Source organism: Dipteris shenzhenensis, chromosome 15, assembly GCF_047967505.1.
Source record: "Dipteris shenzhenensis isolate YYH24624 ecotype China chromosome 15, Dip_SZ_1.0, whole genome shotgun sequence".
In the NCBI taxonomy this organism is placed as follows: Eukaryota; Viridiplantae; Streptophyta; class Polypodiopsida; order Gleicheniales; family Dipteridaceae; genus Dipteris; species Dipteris shenzhenensis.
This window is the reverse complement of record NC_141610.1, coordinates 47,664,151-47,683,974: the sequence shown is the minus strand read 5'-3', so window position 1 is coordinate 47,683,974 and position 19,824 is coordinate 47,664,151. Positions and strand designations below refer to the sequence as shown.

General features: G+C 42.7%; 1 protein-coding gene across 1 annotated transcript in view; it reads left to right on the top strand.

The window, feature by feature from the left end:
• The first annotated feature begins 4,650 nt into the window (after window positions 1–4,650).
• The window catches only part of CJD1 (Chloroplast J-like domain 1), a 111,013-nt gene continuing 95,839 nt past the window's right edge, over window positions 4,651–19,824 (top strand). Inside the window, exons 1-3 of the mRNA XM_087386264.1 lie at window positions 4,651–4,890; window positions 18,867–18,963; window positions 19,244–19,348. Of these exons, the coding sequence (XP_087242390.1) occupies window positions 4,733–4,890; window positions 18,867–18,963; window positions 19,244–19,348 (360 nt within the window). The 5' untranslated portion in view covers window positions 4,651–4,732. The remainder of the gene's footprint in view (window positions 4,891–18,866; window positions 18,964–19,243; window positions 19,349–19,824) is intronic.

The window sequence follows — 19,824 nt, the reverse complement described above, 5'->3', positions numbered from 1 at the left end:
AAATAGCGAGGTAAATTAAGGGCTCCTTAGTTCTCCATAGCTCTGGACTCTTCAAAGAACCTGTAGAGCCCGTGCTCCAACTCCTTCCACAAAGAACCCAAGCTCTACTACCCAACAGCCAGCGAAGACAGCTCTGGAGTCAAGGAACGACTGGCTCTTCCAACTAAGGCCCTTTATCTATAGCCTCATTTTTCGAGAGGTGACTCCAACACAGAACATCCAAGGTGACTCTACTAGTCTCCATACAACAACATCATCTATCTCCGTGTGCAGACGCCCTATCAACGCTCAGCAATGCCTTTCAGCAACAAGCTACCAATAGTCTCAGCTCCCTCCAACCTCAACAAGCAACCAACTCCTCCTACGTCTTCTTTGCCCATCTACACAACACTTCTGCTGTCCAGACGCCAGCCAACAGCCTCTCAACTGCTACCATCCGCAGGTTGACGGCTCCTGCATCGACTTCTGCCCCACAGGTCATCAACGACTGCTACAGCTCCACGCCCTAAGCCGTGCAACACATACTCCATCGCAAGCAAAGGCTCCAAAGTAGCCCATAGCGCCATAGTCTTCAACAATAGCCGCACTGCTCACAAAACGATGCCTCCAACAGTCGACTAGGCTGCGAAGCATCGCCTAAGTTCAATGCTCCAAAGACGCCCTCTACTACAACCCTCCTGAGACTGATGCTCTGCTAGAGCCTATAGTGCCACGGACGAGTGAGCCGCCATCAAAGAACAAAGCCTTCTACAAGAACGGTGCCAACACCTACATCATTGATTGCAGCACGTCATGGGCACGCCTCCTTGCTTCTCTGGTCACGTACAACACGCACCGCCAGCGCTTCTGCAACAAAGCCTCTCCTATGACATCGTCTCAATGCAGGCAACAAGGAGCACACGACTTCGGCGGGGCTAACCTGGCTCCAGGACTCCTTCACTATATCCACCCAAGGGCTACGCTTAAGAACAACCTAGAAAGCCACTTACCTATCAAGGTTGAGTTCCTTACATGTAGTAGTCCCACCCTGTCTTGAAGCTTGGGAACCTTCATCTGCTCCCACGACATATAATACATCTTCCTCCTACGCCCAGCTCCTCAGCCAATAAGAATCCTCGGAACAAGGCCTCAATTTCAAGCCAATGTGTTTTCTTGAATTGCTAGATTGAGGCTACATAAGTACCCGAGGCTGCAAGGATATGTTGCACCACCAAAGAATGAGCATTCCATCCCAAGGTAAACTTCGTTCCATACTCTCAACTTTGCCTTTATTTTTGACTTGAACTATTCAAATCTTTGCCTAAGAGTGACTCTGACTGTGAGCCGTGCCCCAAGATACAAGACTATCTCGCCCCTAGGCACTATCATCACCCCCAAGTTACTAATCCATTATGAAATCGGTTCATTACTAGTCCTCAGCAAAAATGTCTTAAATCAGTTGCACTTTGACCTTGATGCTGTGCAAAATCTGTCAATTACCTCCATCAGATGTGTGACGCTACTATAGAGTTGATTGCCTGATGGGAGATGCATGCCTTTCACCTCACCACGCTCCACCTTTTTCCCTAGAACATTAATGAAGGGCGTTGTGCTAATGGCAAATAGCAAGGGTACCAATAAACACCCTTGTCAAACAGATCTCTTTAGTCCAAAGCTTCCAACTGCTCCACCATTTAAACACATAATAGTTGATGCATTACCGAGCAGATCCTCCACCTTATAAATAAAATGACCCCAACTTAGCCAAGATGGCGAGGATGAAGTCCCACCTCACCCTATCATAGGCCTTGTCCAGGTCCAGACCAAATACTAGGATTCTTTAACAAGTGAAATTCGCCTAATCCAATGTGAGTGCAACGTTGAGGATGCTTTCATAGATATCTCTTTCCTTCACAAACCCATTTGCTCAGCATCTACAACATCACCACATACCTTTGCAATTATCCTGTAGGAGGTATTTAACATTGTTATTAGCCTCCAATCACCTACTTTTAGCTAGCTTTGCCTCTTTGGAAACAATGTCATCAGCCCTGCATTAACATCTTCAGTTAGTGATCTGGCATCCACAATAGTGTTAGCCATGTCAACCAAGTCCTGTCCCAAAACATGCCAAAACTCCTTGAAGAACTCGGCAGTCAATTCGTCTGTACTTGGTGATTTGTCCTCGGCCAAATCCTTGAGAGCTTCTTCCAATTCTTTCCTGCCAAAGAGCCTGTCTACATTCACAATTGCACATTGCTTTCTTTCCCATAATCACACTCAACTCATTCTGAAAGATTGTAGCCATGTGCCAAAACTGGTCAATGATCCTTCCTTGTGCATCCTTCACCTGCTCAATGAGTTCTCTTTGATAATTTCTTTTAATCGATTGGAAAAACACCTTAGAAGGATAGTCTCCTTGAGCTAACCACAACTGCCTACTTTTGACCTTGGCTCCCAACTCCAAGATTGCTAGATCAGCTTCGACCAAGAACACTACCAAGAAAGGGTCCTTTGGCGACTCTTGGACTGCTACACTTGAAGACTCTCTAATGGTAGTTAGAGATTCCCAATGCCTTCCTACCCTGTATCTCTTCATTCTTTGCAACCTACAACACACTATGGACTATGCCATCCCATCGTCTTCTTGGATCTTCCACACTCGCCATTGACTACTGCCAACTTTACCTTATCTTCCTGCAAAAAGATTTAGATTTGAGTAGTATTTTATTAAATTTAAATGGTACATCCCTGGATCTATCCACTTTGAATGGTACACATAACTTCTAGACAATTGGAAGGTGATATGAGAGCGTAGTTAATGCCACGATGTTGCCCTAAAAAGGCCTCCTCATCCACCATGCTTCCTCAAAAATGTAAAAGTGATCGAGTCTGCCAACCTTGAATTCTCCACCTCTCCTATGATTGTTCCATGTAAATTTAGAAAGACCCTTCGAATCCAGCTCCCCTACTTCTATTGGATCGTGTCCGATGCCAAACTCATCCCAAGAATCCCTTTCACTACTTGAAATAACTGCTCCTACATGAAATCTATCATGCAGGCCTTCGGTATAGTTCCAATCTCCTCTCAAAACCCAATGATCTCATCAACTACTGCCGAATTAAGTGCACGCCAATGTTCTGTCCTATCCCATGTATTGTTAGGTGCATACACACTCACCACCCTAAACTGAAACCCCTCCCATGATAGAACAATCCTAATGAGCCAGCCCTCCTCACTCCTAAACTTCTCTCTGGGATTTAGAGACCTATAAGCTACAATAGCTAAACCCCATCTTCCTCTCTACAGGCAATTCGCAAAGGGTGTATACCCCATTTTCTCAAAGGCATACCACCAACTATTGTCACAACCACACTTTACTTCCTATAGGAGAAGTATTGATGGCCTCGCCCTTTTGACCACCAAGATACAGCCTCAGTAGAATCTTAACACTCAAATTCACTACCAATTCAAGCGACCCAATGCCCACCCTAGTGTGTGTGAGAGCTTTGTAGGCATCCTTGAAGAAGTTAAACCGATTCTCTTGATTTGAACTCAAACTCCTTGCCACCTCCTTAATGCGTTTGGAGAGGCTCTTGGTGTGCGGTACTAAACTAAATTGATTAGATCCCTTTGTCTTAGAAATCTAAAGCGCCTTTTCTTTGAGCATTCTCTTTTGGTGGTAAGCCTCCAGCATTTCTTCCGCTCTCGTTTCGCCATTCGGGGGAGGCTTAGGATCCCGAACATCACTAGAACTAGACCCATCCACCAAACTCTCAAAGCTATTCTTCTTATCCGGAACACTCATCTAAGGTGAACTTGTACCATTCTCTAATATTTCGTCGCGTCTGGGATTTGCCCCATCATGAAGATCAATTCTGGACCTCCCTTTCTCTCCCACAACTCTCCATTGCTCTGGACTTTGTGAATCCAAATGCTCGAGGGGGCATACCTTCATTCGGATCCTTTTCTCTGATAAGAGTTTGATTCAACTCCAGTACGAGTCGACTCTTATCCTCGCCAACTTCCACATCATCCAAGACCACCACCTTTGTGGGAGGTGTCTTCTCACCTAGGGCCAATGCCCTATTAGTCGGCTTAAGTGGACATTCTTCGCAAAACGACCAAGGCATTTGCATAGATAGTAGGCATTTAGGAAGGGGCTAAATTGAACCTTTGAACGAAGTGCCCTTGACGTCTCAAACCACCCTAAACCACGATGGTGAGTGTTTGGGTTTGTTAGCATTGCCTTCCAACCAGCGCTATACTAACACTTTTGTTAAAAAGTGTCCCACATACTTTCTTGCCAAGTGGCCCCCTTCTATGTTGGTTCTCTCTCTCACACACACACACATACACACACACACACATCCTTTTTTAAGCTCTCTCTCTCTCTCACACACACACACACACACATAGAATTTGTAAATCTCTTTGCATTTGCAAGCGGTTGCATCATCCATTCATCTTGACAATCGTTTGCGTTTGAGTTTCACAGAACCTAAGGCAAAGCTCACTAGTACTTGTACTCACTTGTTAAATTTATTGGGTTGTGAAAAAACACGAGACTGTAAAAATTGCCTTGAAAGAAATCCCACTAAGGTCGACCAAGGCGGTTTAATTGGGGCGTAAGGTTTGGGCTATAGCCCTTTTGCCTGCAACATCTTCATTTCAAAATCAACCTATATTGCAAGTACTTATAAACTCCAACTAAGAAGGTTCTCATAGTTACACCGCTGCGGATAGCTGGGCATGGCTGCTTCCTGCTGGTCCCTCGACTCCCTTATTCCCTCTAGCTCCACTTATCTATGTGTCCCGTTTCATCAGACGACGATTCAATTTCGGGCGCCTTCATCAGCTCTTATAATTGTCGCTTCGCCATCTTTACCTGCATTTTCAATGCCCTTCAGGTGCCTTCCTTTACCGAAGCTGCATTTCACGAATTGTCATGACCTTGCGTCTCTTGCTTTATCAGCGGGAGTAAGGGGCGTTTCATTCATGAATGGCATGGATGTTTGCAATGCGTTTTCAACGGAAATAGTCATGGATTGCTGCCTTTATAGACTTGTTATTGTGGAAAATCGCAGTGCCATTTATTGGTCGTTACAAAAGGCAATAGAATACATCCCAATGTGATTGTATGTGAACAAGATCAATCCAGAGCCAGCACTCAGATGGAATCAAGGTTCTAGTATTGATTCACTGATAAGCTAGATGTTCAGATAACGGACCTGGAAATCGATCACTAGAGATGGCAAAGGTATTATGCAGCTATGCCACATTCCCCCCTCAATTTAAGTGGGGATTCTCCAATAGCATCTAATCATCAAAGCTTAACATGCGTGTTCTCGTTGCAAAGCTTCAAGACACAAACATAAATCTGAAGTCCTAAAGCAAGACACAAATCTTCTTTGAAAAAACAAAAAGCAAGACACAAATCTGCATATACGAAAGGCTTCAATATGCTCTTCAAAGGCTCCATTATGCTCAGGATGAGCGAGGACACAAGCTTCAAGATGACTTGACTAAGCTGGGGAAGCAAGGTGGTGGCTTTAGTTGGTTCCTTGTTTCCTCCTCACCTTCATGGGATGAGGGGATGGCTTTGGTTCGCCAAAGTGTGAGAAAAGTGATCTCATACGATGAATTGAACAGACTCTTGTTCTCAACTGAAGGAATATTAGATCGTGGCTTGAATACAAATGTAATTGCCAGAAGATGCCAACGCTGGGAAATCTGTAATTCTTTTTTGGTAGATCGTTCAGCTTTTGCGGTCCATCTGTGTCAGTGTTCCCAAGGAGTCTCTCCTTTAGTATCGACATATCCCTTTACCCCAGATTTGAGATGCTTGCATGGGCACTTGACACGTTGGCTTGCTGTAAGGTGGTCCTTTTCCTGCCGTCTGCCAGGACAGCGAAAGGAATGAAGAGAGCATGGATACTTGGGATAGGGTTCCAGAAAAGCCAGGCTTGGTGGATCGTGAGATCTGGGCCATTTCTAGATACTTGCTGTTTGTTCAAAGAAGATGGCCATTTTGCCAGGAATGTCTCAATAAGGTTCAAAAACTGATGATTCGTGAAGAGACAGATCTCGGCAAGGCAAAGTGTTTCCAAGGCAGGAGGTATCCAAAGTCAACTGGGGTGCTACAACTTTGAACTCAGAAATCATACCTTCGAGATCTCTCACGCGGGATGGTGGTATTGACAAGCCCTCCAATTGGAGCTTTCTCAGATTGGGAAAGATGAGATGGTTGCGAATGCTCAAGGCGTTACCCTAACATCTTGATAACTAGCTAGACCTCTCACGCAGCAGAAGAATGCATAAATAATTGGAGAATTTAAAACCAAATGGGTACACAGAATCCAGATGTAGATCCAATTTCAAAGAATATGTGTGCACAATAATCAACTCACAAACACTCAGATATAGAGCAGTCAGACAGCAGTAGAACAGCTGAAATATTTCCACATATATTGTGCCAAAATGTGCCCAAAACCAGCTCCCGCAGAGATCTGTCTACCTACAGCAAAGTGCTGCCCTGGATGCACTCCTCATGGCTGTGTGCTCCTGTAAGCTTCAGTGGCCTGCCTAAGCGTCCTGGCAAGGCCCCAAATGTGCCCTTATATAGGTCAGGGGCTGGTCTACCTCTTTCCAGATCTGGCTGACTGATGATCCCACAGGCTGAAAGTCTGTAGGACTGCCAACTGGCAATCTGTAGGAAGTAAACCAGGAGACTGGTGGGCCCACCTTGTCAGGGGCTATATATGCCCCCTAACCCCCATGTGCTTGGGCCTTTGGCTGGGCTCCAATCTGCCCCAGCCTTGCCCCTCCATTGCCACTGCTGCTGGCCTGCATCCACAACCTCCATGAGCTAATTTTCTCCCATCAGATCCCCACCCATTGTCTGCAGATCTGCCAGCCTTGCTCCTCCATCTTCAAGCTTGATTTGCTACTCATGTGGCTGCCCTGCTGCTGCTCCATGTTGTGACTTCACATGCAGCATTTTTTCATGCTGTCCACATGCCAGCCTATATGCTGGCCATGTGAAATCCTCAGCGGGTAATCCTCTCCATCTATGAAACTTCAGAAGAATCATAAAAGCAAGATCATCTGTACAGGATGGGGGACATATAAAAGAAAGATTGCCACATAGTGCATGGACTGCTAGTATGAAACTTCAGAAGAATCATAAAAGCAAGATCATCTGTACAGGATGGGGGACATATATAAGGAAATGGTTCAGTAGATGGAAAGTGGAATCATACCTGACTATGCCAAATGCAAGAATTCTAGTTGTCCCTAGTATGCACTCTTCAAACCCAATGGTTGACAGCAGAGAAGAGGACCAAGCTAGAATACTATCAAGATTAAATAAATCCTTTATGTTGGTCATCTTTCATGACACCAGAGGCCCGTGCTCAGCCATACATCAGTACTCCCATACCTCTTCTCTATCGCAGGAATATTGCCAGATTCCGCACACGGTCACATACCTTGGCAATAGAGACAGGAGCTTGGCTAAATCTGCCGCGACATGTCAGAGTTTGCAGATTCTGTGATTCGCAGACAGTAGAGACAGAGGCACATATAGCCCTACACTGCCCCCGGTATGCACACATCAGAGACGACTATCAGCAGATACTGGCAGACACCACTCAGATCTCGTCAGTTCTCTCCACTGCCTCTCCGGCAGCGTTGGGATCTTTTGTCACTCGTCTTTTTTTGTACCGTCAAGAACTTGAAAATTCTTGATCCCTCCACAGTGGAGGAGATTTTTGTACTGAGGATTAGGTCCCATGGGTCATTTTTTGTTACAGAAAATATATTTCTGATATATATCTTGCTTTGGACATTATTATTTTAGTCAAGTGTGACTATGGCAAAGTACTCCATAGGAGCGCACCGGACACGGCGGGGGTCCTAGTGGATACTTTGTGTGGTTAGTTGGGGACACTTGACTAGCTTGTGTTTTACTAGATGGTCGGTATTGTGGGTGATTCCATGTTAATACTGATGTCACTAGTGTTATTGGTGTTGTGCTTGATTATTGTGCTTTGAGTACGGTTATGTTGGGATCAGTTGATTCGGTGATTCATTCAATCAATTGTTAATAACTAATGTAATTGGCGGCTTGAGTACAGGTGATGGAACTCATAGCGAGAATTGGAGTTAGTGCGAGGGTACCGATCGAGGTGTCACACAGCGCATTATAAATGGCCATGGACCAAATTTGTATTTGTTTTATTATTGCAAGTTTGAGCAGCATATTTTATGGAGGACAATTTTTATTTTGGGCCCTAAGATGGCTATGTAAAGCAAATCCCTCATTTTTGGATGAGAGGGATAATTTGGCTCCTTGGTGCTTTTATGAAATATCATAAATACTCTAGATGAGGAAGCGTGAGCGACTCATATCATAAATACTCTAGATGAGGAAGCGTGAGCGACTCATATCATAAGTACTCTAGATGAGGAAGCGTGAGCGACTCATCTAAGGGGGGGAGATGGTACCCATTTTGCTGTCGCTTTCATGATGTGATTGTGTTCTTCTTCTCCAATTGATTAAGTGGTGAATTTGTGTGAAAAGAATTACCTTTTGGTTTCAGTGGTATCAGAGCTTTGGTCAGGCTTTTGTGGAGGATAGAAAAGAAAATTTGTGTGACAGCAGCCGCTCAGATGTCTACCTTGGAGGGGAAGGAGAGTGGTCGAATCAGATGAGTGTTGAAGGAGCTTGCCTCAAAGTTTGCGACATTAAGGCTGAGTTTAATACTCAAAAAGGACACTTTGGAAAGAGAAGCCTTGTGGAGGAATACTTGAAGCTGCACCTCTGATTGTGCATCTCGTTTCATGCTCTAGTCAAAATCAACGCCCGCGCAGCAGCCACTTTTGGTAGCCTTGGGCCATAGACTCTACGCACAACGGTGTTATCTTAGCGTCCTCTTAGCAGCAATCTGTAGCCTCTTTGGTTAGACTGCGCAGCAGTAGTAGCGAAGGCCAGTTGTCTAGACTTTGGAAGGCTCTTCTCGGTTTGCGCGTATATTTGCAGAGTGCAGGGACAGTAGCCGCAGCAGGTTGCTCGTGGCCCATCCGTTTGTATTCGCATTAGCACTAGCCAGGGATCGTGCAGTCAGTAGCCGCCTCTGGAAAAATTTTGGGACTTGGGAGTCTTTTCTCTGTCAGCGCGCCCACCATGTCGTCACGGACTCCGAAGTTTTGAGTACCCTCTGGGCGAGACCAGCAGCCGGATCGCCTCCAAGCCTTGGACCTCTGTGGAGTTGTGTGGACGCAGGCAGCGATAGATTTCGCGCCACTGCCCTTGGGGAGACCTCTGTGTAGCCACCGCCCGCATCGTCATTTCTCTTCCTAACCTTGCATCAAAGGTTCAAAGGCTTCATTTATTTATTTTATAATTTAACAAAAAAAAAAGAAATAAAGAAAAGAGAAAGCGTTCTAAAGGCCAACTCAAGAAGACTCTTCCATTTGGCGACCTACAACTCAAGTGCTAAGCCACTCCACCGACCAGCGAGGCCGTATAAAAGAAGAAGATGAAAATTCAGCAAGCTACGAGGCTCCTATTAGCGATCGGAGCTCAACAAGGTGAAGACCATTGCCAAATCTGAGAAGCTTGAATCAAGAAGGCGATTGGAACCACGAATCACCGAGCAATTAATTGGAGATTGGTGGAGCGCATAAACGACTACGAGCAACATCATTGGTCACATATCTCCCACTCTAGTTCTTCTTACCTCCGATCAAAGAGCGAGATAAGTGATTTCTTTTGCTTTATATCTCATACACTTAGTATTTTCCACCATCTGTTGTCTTACCATATACTCGAAACACACTTTTCCATCCGTTTAAATCTCATACACTTAGTATCCTTATCTTTCTCTGCTCCGCTTTATTTGTACTTATCGCAATATCATGGCACATCAGCCACAATCACCCACGCTCCAAGAGCAGTTAGATGCACTTCAGGCACAGTTGGCCGATGAGCGTGAGCATAGGGAGAGATTGCAAAAGAAAATCAATGGTAATAAAAGGAAGAGACATTCATCTGACGATGATTCCGACGATGATACTATTATCAGGATAGTCAAAGTCACATTAAGAGCACAAAATTCGAGGAAGGAGAGTAAGATAAGTAGAAAAGCTTTCTTATTTCAAAATTTCGATGGAAAGAAAGAAGCATGCACTATCTTGTCATGGATCAGTTAGCTAGATGATTATTTTTCAAGGGAGAAATTCTTTGAAAAAGACAAGATTAAATGTGTTGCAAATCATTTAGTAGAGAGTGCTGCACTTTGGTGGAACATCACTAAGCACAGTAAAAGGTGACCAAAATCTTGGAAGTCTTTTAAAAAGCTCATCAAGAAAGATTTTCTTCCCTCATACTTCAAAGCAAAAGCTAGACAACAGTGGGATACTTTCAGGCAATTTGATAAGGAAACGATCTCCACATGCACTGATAGATTTTGGCAAACGTTGATCCAATTACAATCCTTAGAGAAAGTTCATGAGCGAGATCAACGCAGAAAGTAATGATTTCAGCTTCTAACACTTTCGTGTGAAACTCTTTGCATATCAACCGTGTCCCATTGTACAAACCCTGGTGAATGAACTGTGAAAGAAAGGATGGGATCCCAAAAGAAGGAAAAGATCCGGTAACGGCACGTACCCTTCCATAAGAAAAAGAGATTTGATAGAAAGTCCTTCTTTAAATCTAAAAATGGTTTTGCTCCATAGAAGACAGATTCTTCTTCGAAGCCGAACGGTGGGAATTTTCCAAAGAAAGAAATAAGGTGTTTCAAATGCAACAAGGTGAGACACATAGCCACTGAGTGTCCCGAAAGAAAGAAGACCCCGACGGCGAAAGTGCACATGATTGACGACGAAGCAGCTAAGCAAGAGGGAGGTAAGTATAATTGTCATGCTCTTCTAAAGATCAAAGGTTTCATTAATGGGAAAGAGGTTGTTATTTTGCATGATGATGGTAGTACACATGATTTGATTTTGGAAAGAACCTTAGCAAAGCTAAACCTAGAGTCTTTCCCATCTAACTATAAGATCAAAGCTGCTTTTACCAAAACAAAGTACAATTGTACTAGAGAAGTCAGGAATCTTGAAATCTCAATCAAACCTTACAAGGATACACGAGACTTTCTAGTGGCACCCCTACAGTGAGTGGACATCATCTTAGGAATGCCATGGAGGCATCAATACAATCCTTAGATAGATTACGATTTACATTAGATGTGGATTGAGAAGGGCAGATAAGAAATATGTCTAAAAAGCTCAATGAAACCTGAGATCAGTGCTTTACTCAACCACACACAAGCCAAAAGAGCAATTATAAAATGTGAGAAGACATATCTGATTTTGGTGAATACGGTAACGGCTACTCAGCCAAACAAAGCCTATGTACCAAAAATTTCTTTCTCAAATTTTTGATTGTTTCTTAGAGGATTTACCGCCTAGACTACCATGTTCTTGGCCTGAAGATCGTAGGATAGAAATCCTATCAGGCAATACTCCACCTTGCAAAGCTCCTTGTAGAGTCAATAAACTAGAACAAAAGAAAATTCAAAAGCAAGTGGAGGAATTGATAGAGAGGATTGATAAGACCGAGTAGTTCTGTTTATGGAGCACCTGTCTTACTAGTCAAAAAGAAAAATGGAACCTACCGAATGTGCATAGACTATCGTGCACTGAACAAAATCATAGTGAAGAACAAATATCCAATCCCTAGGATTGATGATCTTTTAGATAAATTGAAAGGGGCCAAGGTCTTCAGTAAAATAGATCTCAAATCCGGCTATCATCAAGCTCGTATGGTAGAAGAGGATATATACAAGACTGCTTTTAGAACTCAAACGGGACATTATGAGTTCTTAGTTATGCCTTTTGGGCTAACTAATGCCCAACTACTTTTAGTAGAATGATGAACCGAATCTTTCTTAAACACCAAGATTGTGTAGTAGTATTTTTCAATGATATTCTGGTGTTTAGTAGAGACGTTGAGGAGCATAAGGAACATTGGAAGCTAGTCTTTTCACTCTTGAGAGAAAATCAATTGTACATAAACCCTGAAAAGAGCAGTTTCTTTCAAGATCATATAGAGTATCTGGGTCACATTGTATCTGTCAGATCCAAAGAAGATTGAGTGCATAATCACATAGCCTAAACCTTGAGATATACATGAATGAAGATCATTCTTGGGATTGTGTAGCTTTTATAGAAAGTTTATCAAGAATTCCGCATACATTACACATTCTTTGATAGACCTTCCTAGAAAAGCTAAGCATTTCTTATGGACTGAGCGTCAAGATAAATCTTTTACAGCTTTGAAAGAAGCTCGTACACAAGCTTCTGTGTTACAACTACCCGATTTCTTTAGACCATTCTTTATAGTTGTAACCGATGCTAGTGGATATGGAATTGGAGCCGTACTTATGCAAGATGGACATCCAATAGCATATGAGAGCCGAAAATTAAAACCAGCAGAATGCAATTATAGTACATATGATAAAGAATTAACCGCTGTTGTGCATGCTTTACAAATGTGAAAACATTATTTGATGGGAGTTGAGTTGCTAAAAGAAATTATGCATCACTCGACCCTTTAGACAAATTGTTATGGAGAAAATGCACCAACCACCATATATGGGACATAGTGAAGTGACTGCCACTTTACAAGTGATAGCAAGGGAATTTCATTGGCCTACTATAAGAAAAGATGTGGCTAAATTTGTAGCCGAATGCATCACTTGTCAGAAGATCAAGAGTTACAAAGACAAGACTCCAGGATTGCTAATGCCTTTGCCTATTTCTACACAGCCTTGGGAACAAATATCCATGGATTTCATAACAGGTTTTCCCACTACAGCGAATCAAAATGATATGATTTGGACGATAGTAGATCGCTTTAGTAAGCAAGCTTATTTCATCCCATGTAAGAAGACTTTAACAGCTCAGGAAGCTGCACGTTTATTCATCAAGCATATCTTTGTTCATCATGGCTTGCCAAAGATTATACCGTCTGATCGAGATTCGAAGTTTTGCAGTAATTTTCTGGACTGCATTATTTCATAATCTAGGCACTAAGTTAGATTTCTCATCAGCTTTTCATTCAGAATCGAATGGACAAACTGAAGTTACCAACAGTACTATTCTGGATATGATAAGAGCTTATGCGGGAAGTCAACCAAAGACTTGGGACAAATACATTCATCTCTTACAATTTGCTTATAATAATACTTCTCATTCTGCAAATGGAAGAGCACCCTTTGAGATTATCTATGGAAAAGTCTTACCTATTTCTATTATACGATTGACCCATAGAGTGGAGGCAGCAGATGCATTTACCCATGACTATCAAAATATTCTCAAAGAGGTTCGAGAAGCCATTGCAATCGCTCAAGAGAAGTACATAAAACAAGCTAATAAGAAACGGAAACACATGCTTTTTAAAGAAGGCGATTATGTACTTCTTCGGATTGAGAAAAGAAGGTTGAAGAGTGTTGAGAAATGCCCAGTAATCAAGATGTCCCCATGTTTTTATGGACCATTCAAGGTGATTCAGAAAATCAATGATCTAGCTTGTAGGCTTGAATTACCTGATAACTGAAAAATACATAATGCTTTCCATATCAAAGCCCTTCAAGGGACCATTACCTATTCATCATGTCTATGAAGAGGCTCCATTGATTGTTAATGAAGAATAAATTTTAGAACCTGAATGCATTATTGATCATCAACAAACCTTGACCCGAAAAGAAAATGTCTATACTAAATACTTGCTCAAATTTAAGAATCATCCGAGAGATGATGCTCAGTGGATGCCTGAGCGGTTCTTTCGAACTTTTCCAGACCTCCTTAGTTCCTATAATCAAATACGCAACTGAGGTCAGTTGCAATCCAAGCAAGAGGGATGTTACAGAAAATATATTTCTGATATATATCTTGCTTTGGACATTATTATTTTAGTCAAGTGTGACTATGGCAAAGTACTCCATAGGAGCGCACCGGACGCGACGGGGGTCCTAGTGGATACTTTGTGTGGTTAGTTGGGGACGCCTGACTAGCTTGTGCTTTGCTAGATGGTTAGTATGGTGGGTGATTCCATGTTAATACTGATGTCACTAGTGTTATTGGTGTTGTGCTTGATTATTGTGCTTTGAGCGCGGTTATGTTGGGATCGGTTGATTTGGTGATTCGTTCAATCGATTGTTAATAACTAATGTAATTGGCGGCTTGAGTACAGGTGATGGAACTCATAGCGAGGATTGGAGTTAGTGCGAGGGTACCGATCGAGGTGTCGCACAACGCATTATAAATGGCCATGGGCCAATTTTGTATTTGTTTTATTATTGCAAGTTTGAGCAGTATATTTTATGGAGGACATAATTCATTTTGGGCCCTAAGATGGCTATGTAAAGCAAATCCCTAATTTTTGGATGAGAGGGATAATTTTGGCTCCTTGGTGCTTTTATGAAATATCATAAATACTTTAGATGAGGAAGCGTGAGCGACTCATCTAAGGGGGGGAGATTGTAGCCATTCTGATGTCGCTTTCATGGTGTGATTGTGTTCTTCTCCTCCAATTGATTAAGTGGTGAATTTGTGTGAAAAGAATTACCTTTTGGTTTCATTTTTGGCCCCCGGAGGACGACAATAAAATTCTACTTCTACTTCAACTTCTCTCTCTCTCTCTCTCTCTCTCTCTCTCTCTCTCATTATTGTCTTGTCTCTTCCTTCCGTTTCGCAATAGATTCTCAAGTTGTAAGATGGGATATAATAGTCTCATGAAGGTAAATGTATATGTGTACGTATGTGTGTACATGTGTGAATTCTACACACACACACACACAAAGCTATTTATGAAGCATATCTATAGATTGTATGGGCTACCAACTGGTATTGTTAATGACTAGGACATCAAGTTTAAGAACTGCATTTTGGGAGGGCTATGTTTATGAGGTTGGGAACTACTTTGAATATGAGCATTGCGGGGGGTCCATTCACAGAGTGATGGTCAAGTTGAAAGGGTCAATCAGATCATTGAGGATATGCTTTGAGCATATGTAAGTCAAAGGCAAACTAATTGGGAACAACATTTGCACGTATTAGAATTTGCATATAATAGTGCCAAGCACTCAACTATAGGTTTTAGCCCATTCATGATGATATGTAGATTTCGAACTAGAGCCCTCATTGAGCTGGGGCTTGAAAAAGAGAAGGTTCAAGCAGCCAAAGATCTTCTTGAGGATATGAATCAAATGGTTAAATGAGCTAAAGATAGCATTAGAAATGTTGAAGGTAGAGCAAGAAGTTGTACAAACCCACACCATAAAAAGTTGGAGTTTGAAGAAAATGAGAAAGTCTATCATAGCATGCCCAAATCTTCTGAATCCCTAAAGATAGAAAAATGTGTAAAGTTGTCTCCTAGGTATGGTGGACCATTTCAAATATTTAAGAGAATTGGAGATCTTGCTTACAAATTAGCCTTACCAGAAGGATGTAGAGTACATCTAGTTCTTCATGTAGGTAGGCTAAAAAGGAAGTTAGGAGATGATGACAATCTCATTGGAAATGAAGTCCCAGTTGAACTCATTGAACACGGTGCTTGACCACATGAACCAATGAAAATTTTAGATAGACAAGAGAAAAGAACAAGACATACAATATATCGGTTAAGTGGAAAGATGGACCTGAAGAGAGGTCAACTTGAGAAAGGTGAGCAATCTCTAGAGGAGGTATCCCAATTTTTTTTTCGAGGACATAAACCATTCTCGAGGGAAGGGAATGATACATAGACCATAACCATGCCGCTTGGTTATGGTGAGGGGATGGAGAAGTTTCGGAATGCTTCCCAAATGAGACTGAAAACAGCCTTGTAAGGGCTTTTAAAGGCCTTAAAAATGGGGCTGTAAAGACTTGTGAGTTTTGAGGTTTTTTTTTTTTTTTGGGGGGGGGTGAGGGGGGTCCCAGGTCTCTTAGGACCGTCAAGGCAGCACTAACTAATACCACTATGACAATTGTAATGTCTAACCTCACCTAACCATGATTGAATCTAACCCTAGTTACTGTGATCTAACTTGACTCACCAGACCTAAACTAGGCCTAACTAACTAAAACCTGCTAACTAACCGTGATTGCTAACCTAACCTATGATTAAAGTCAATTATTCTAGCCTAATGCAATTGTGTAAGGATTACAGAGGCGGAAATCAATCAGCCAAAGGGGCGACACAACCACCGCAGACGGTCGGGAAATTAGAGGGCTCAACGACACTTGATTTAGTGGGGCTTCGAGGGTTTAAGTCTAGGTTTATTCCTCAGCCTAGGTGTTGATGAAGAGGTGCAAAGGGGAGATCATGAGAGGACTTTTATGGTAAGGTACCTAATGGAACACATGCCACCAAGAGAGGAAGCCACTTGACAAGTGCTGGGTTCAGGGGAGGTTTCTAGAGAAAGAAAGAGAGAAAGAAAGAAAGAAAGAAAGTCTATTAACGTCCACTGGAGACCAAAAGGTCTATCGGACAGCAAGAAACCCTCTAGTACAACTGCTTTAGGGAGGGCGCATGGCAGCTCCGAGTACCTACATAATAGTCTGAAAGAGTAATCAGCCATACATCAGTTTAAGATTGAGAGTCTTTTGGTTTTGATTTAAACTCTCTGATTAGGGCTACGCCTTCATGATAAACTGCCCCATTTTCCATCCTTTCTGGCAGCCCTGACTTTAGCTAATTTAGTTGCCTTATTTTTGAGTTGAGCTTGTGTAAGCTCCTCAGCTTTTTATACTTTGGTACCCTTCAGCTTGTAAGATTGTCGAAGAAGCTTGATTCGCATATCTTTTGACTTCAGTGTAAGGATTGCCTGACCTTTGTAGTACATAATAGAAGCGGGCCTAGAGTTGTCATCATCCTGCTCATCATCATCTGTCCATTTAATGTTGGGCAAGCCTGCTTTGATCTTTGCGAATATTTCACTACAAGTGTCCTCTTCTTTGTACCAATCTTTTGGAAGTCCGCCTATTCTAATCTTCAGCGCATTATCACATCTAGCTTTGTGTTCTTTAATCTCTGCTTGAATATCAGACTTACTTGCTTTGGTATCCACTTCCACAATCACTTCCTTCTTAGCCATTTGTACTTCAATGTGAATAAGATGATTGACTGTAGAGACTAGCTGTGGGGTAGGGGAGGAGTCCTTACAAGATTTTACAGCCTCATCAATTATTACCTGCTTACCAGGCCCTTCTAGTATGTGAAGTCGAGCTTTTACTTCTGCTAGTTCCAATCGTAGCTCTCTCAGTGCTTGTTGTATATAAAAAATCTGATCCTGTAGCCCAAGGATGGGTCGTTTGGAGCCTTCTTGTTGATAATTGCGTGCATACGGAGAGGGTGTCATTGCTGCAACTGTAGAGTACTGAGTATAATGGAGGTTGAAGGAGTTGAGGGGGACTTGGAGGAGAGGATAGGCCATAATTGGCTGTCTGGGGAACCCCCTAGCTAAACCTAACCCTTGGGTTGGGTTGGGGGTTTAGCCCAACTCGAGGTTATGGTTTAGCCTAACTCGGGATTAGGGTTAGGTTAGGGTTGGAGGGGGCGGGGGGGTTGTTGTTGACGACAGGACTAGAGGGTTTGTTGGTGACGACGGGCTAGGGGGAGCTAGCGGTCGGTGGCGGTTGTTGGTTGTTGGGGGCTGTTGGCTCTTGGCGGTGGCGGCGGCTCCTCTGGTAGCTGGTTAGCTAGGTTAGCTAGGTAGATAGATAGGTTAGATTAGATTAGATTAGATAGGATTAGATAGGTTAGGTGGCAGTTGAGACAAACGACGGACGGGCTGAGCTGACGGGCTGAGCGGCAATGACGACAAGCGACGAATGGGCTGAGCTGAGCGATGGAGGGCTGAGAGCTGAGCAACGGGCTTCTACGACGACCTACAGGCTATGGGCTACGGGCTACGGGCTAAGAGAGACAAATTGCAGCTAGAGAAAGGGATTTTTTGGACCTGTGGGCAACTCCCTGGGTCAGACGATTTGCTGATTGATGTGCTGCTCCACTGCAGGCTAAATCGACACATGGGGTGGATAATAGTTGTAATTCAGGTCGCCTAGCAGCTTGGGACACTTGCGTAGTAGTTCTAGGTCTGGCTGAGGACATGCAGGCTAGTTTTTCCTGATTATGGAGAGAGAGCTCCATCATGCAAGAGGCTAGGAACTCTAGAGGGAGTTTGCATAAGGGAGCACTCTAGAGACCGTGGCGCTCTCTCTCTCTCACACACACACACACACACACACACACACACACACACACACACGTGTCCATGCACACCCACTTCCTCTTGTGGGCACAATCATGTATATAGACACACATGTCACGCACGCATACTCACACATATATGTTAACATATACATTGCATATGCGTATGCATACACACATATACGTATGGCCAATGGCCAATATGCTTATATACATATGTATGTATGTGTGTTTTGACGTATACATATGCTTCCAAATTGCAGTTGTAGTGGTGGTAGTCTTTCAACCAGTCCTTTTGCATCACATGCTCACAGTGCATTAAGCTTTTTGCAATATGATGGGTGCAATCAACAGGAGAGAACATTGAGGCCTATGATCCTTGTAAAACACTTTAATGTCTCAGTCATTTTGTACAGAGACCAACGCCAAGGGGCCTTCTAAGCAGCATAGACGTCTCAATCAAGTTGCTAAACCTTTTTACAGATCAACTGCTGTGTAATCAGAAAGGCCTTGTCCTAATGCAATTGGCTCTTATTTCTTGCAAGTATGAGAAGAGAAGTTTGTTCTATTTCCAGCTATGCATATATGCAGAACATGCATTTTGACTTTGCTATTGTTTTTATACAGGCAAAACAGAATTTCGAGTAGATATTTCCGGGTGGCATGCAGTGCATCTAGTCCTGCTGGAGGCCAAACTGCAGATGGAGATGACAATCCATATCAGGTGGACGTGCATGTCATCAAGCCTCAATGTCATGCAGTGTCCATGTTACAGATTGCTGAGATTCAAAATCAAGCGTTTTATACACAGTGTAGATAGCTACTGCAAAAGTCTGAATTATTGAAGCTTCGAGCTGACAATTTTGTTTTCTCATTCTTCCGATCTGTTGCGATATCATGGATATTGTCAATATTCTTTTTTGTTTTGTCTTTCTGGTTCTGCCATTCAAACATGCCAGGAGCTAGAAAGAAGGCAAATATAATGGTGGTCTTTGTTTGAGCAGGTACTTGGCGTTAGTCCTTTTGAAAGCTTTGACAGGATAAAGGCTGCTTATACCAAGAGACAGAAAGATGCAGAAAAGAAAGGCGACGAGGTTACATTGTCTCGTGTAGGTATATTGTGTTTCTCCTTTGCTCAGGTTTGCTGAGTTGAAAATAGTCATGATAGAAGGGATAATAATACAACATATCGACTTGGAGTAGTTTGAAAGACCTTGTTTTAGTGTGATAAGATTTTGTTAGATCATCACTGCAATCAGACATTTTCTATCCTCAATTCAATTTTCTATCTTTTAAAGCATCTTGATTCGCAATTAATTTTTATCTGTCATCATTTCATCAATACCACAAAGTAAGGTCTGTCTTGACTTTTTCTGTCCACCCGACCAGCAAGCGTTCATTTTGCATTACTTAGCTTAATTTCTTTTCTTTGTTTTGTTGTGTCACTAGTCCACATCGTACTGAAATTTAAATTCAACACTCAAGCTCCTTGATCTTATTGGAAACTTATTGGAAACCAATTGACCTGTTATGGGATGGATCGCCAACAGATTTGTCTGCTCTCCATTTCTCTAAACTATGTATG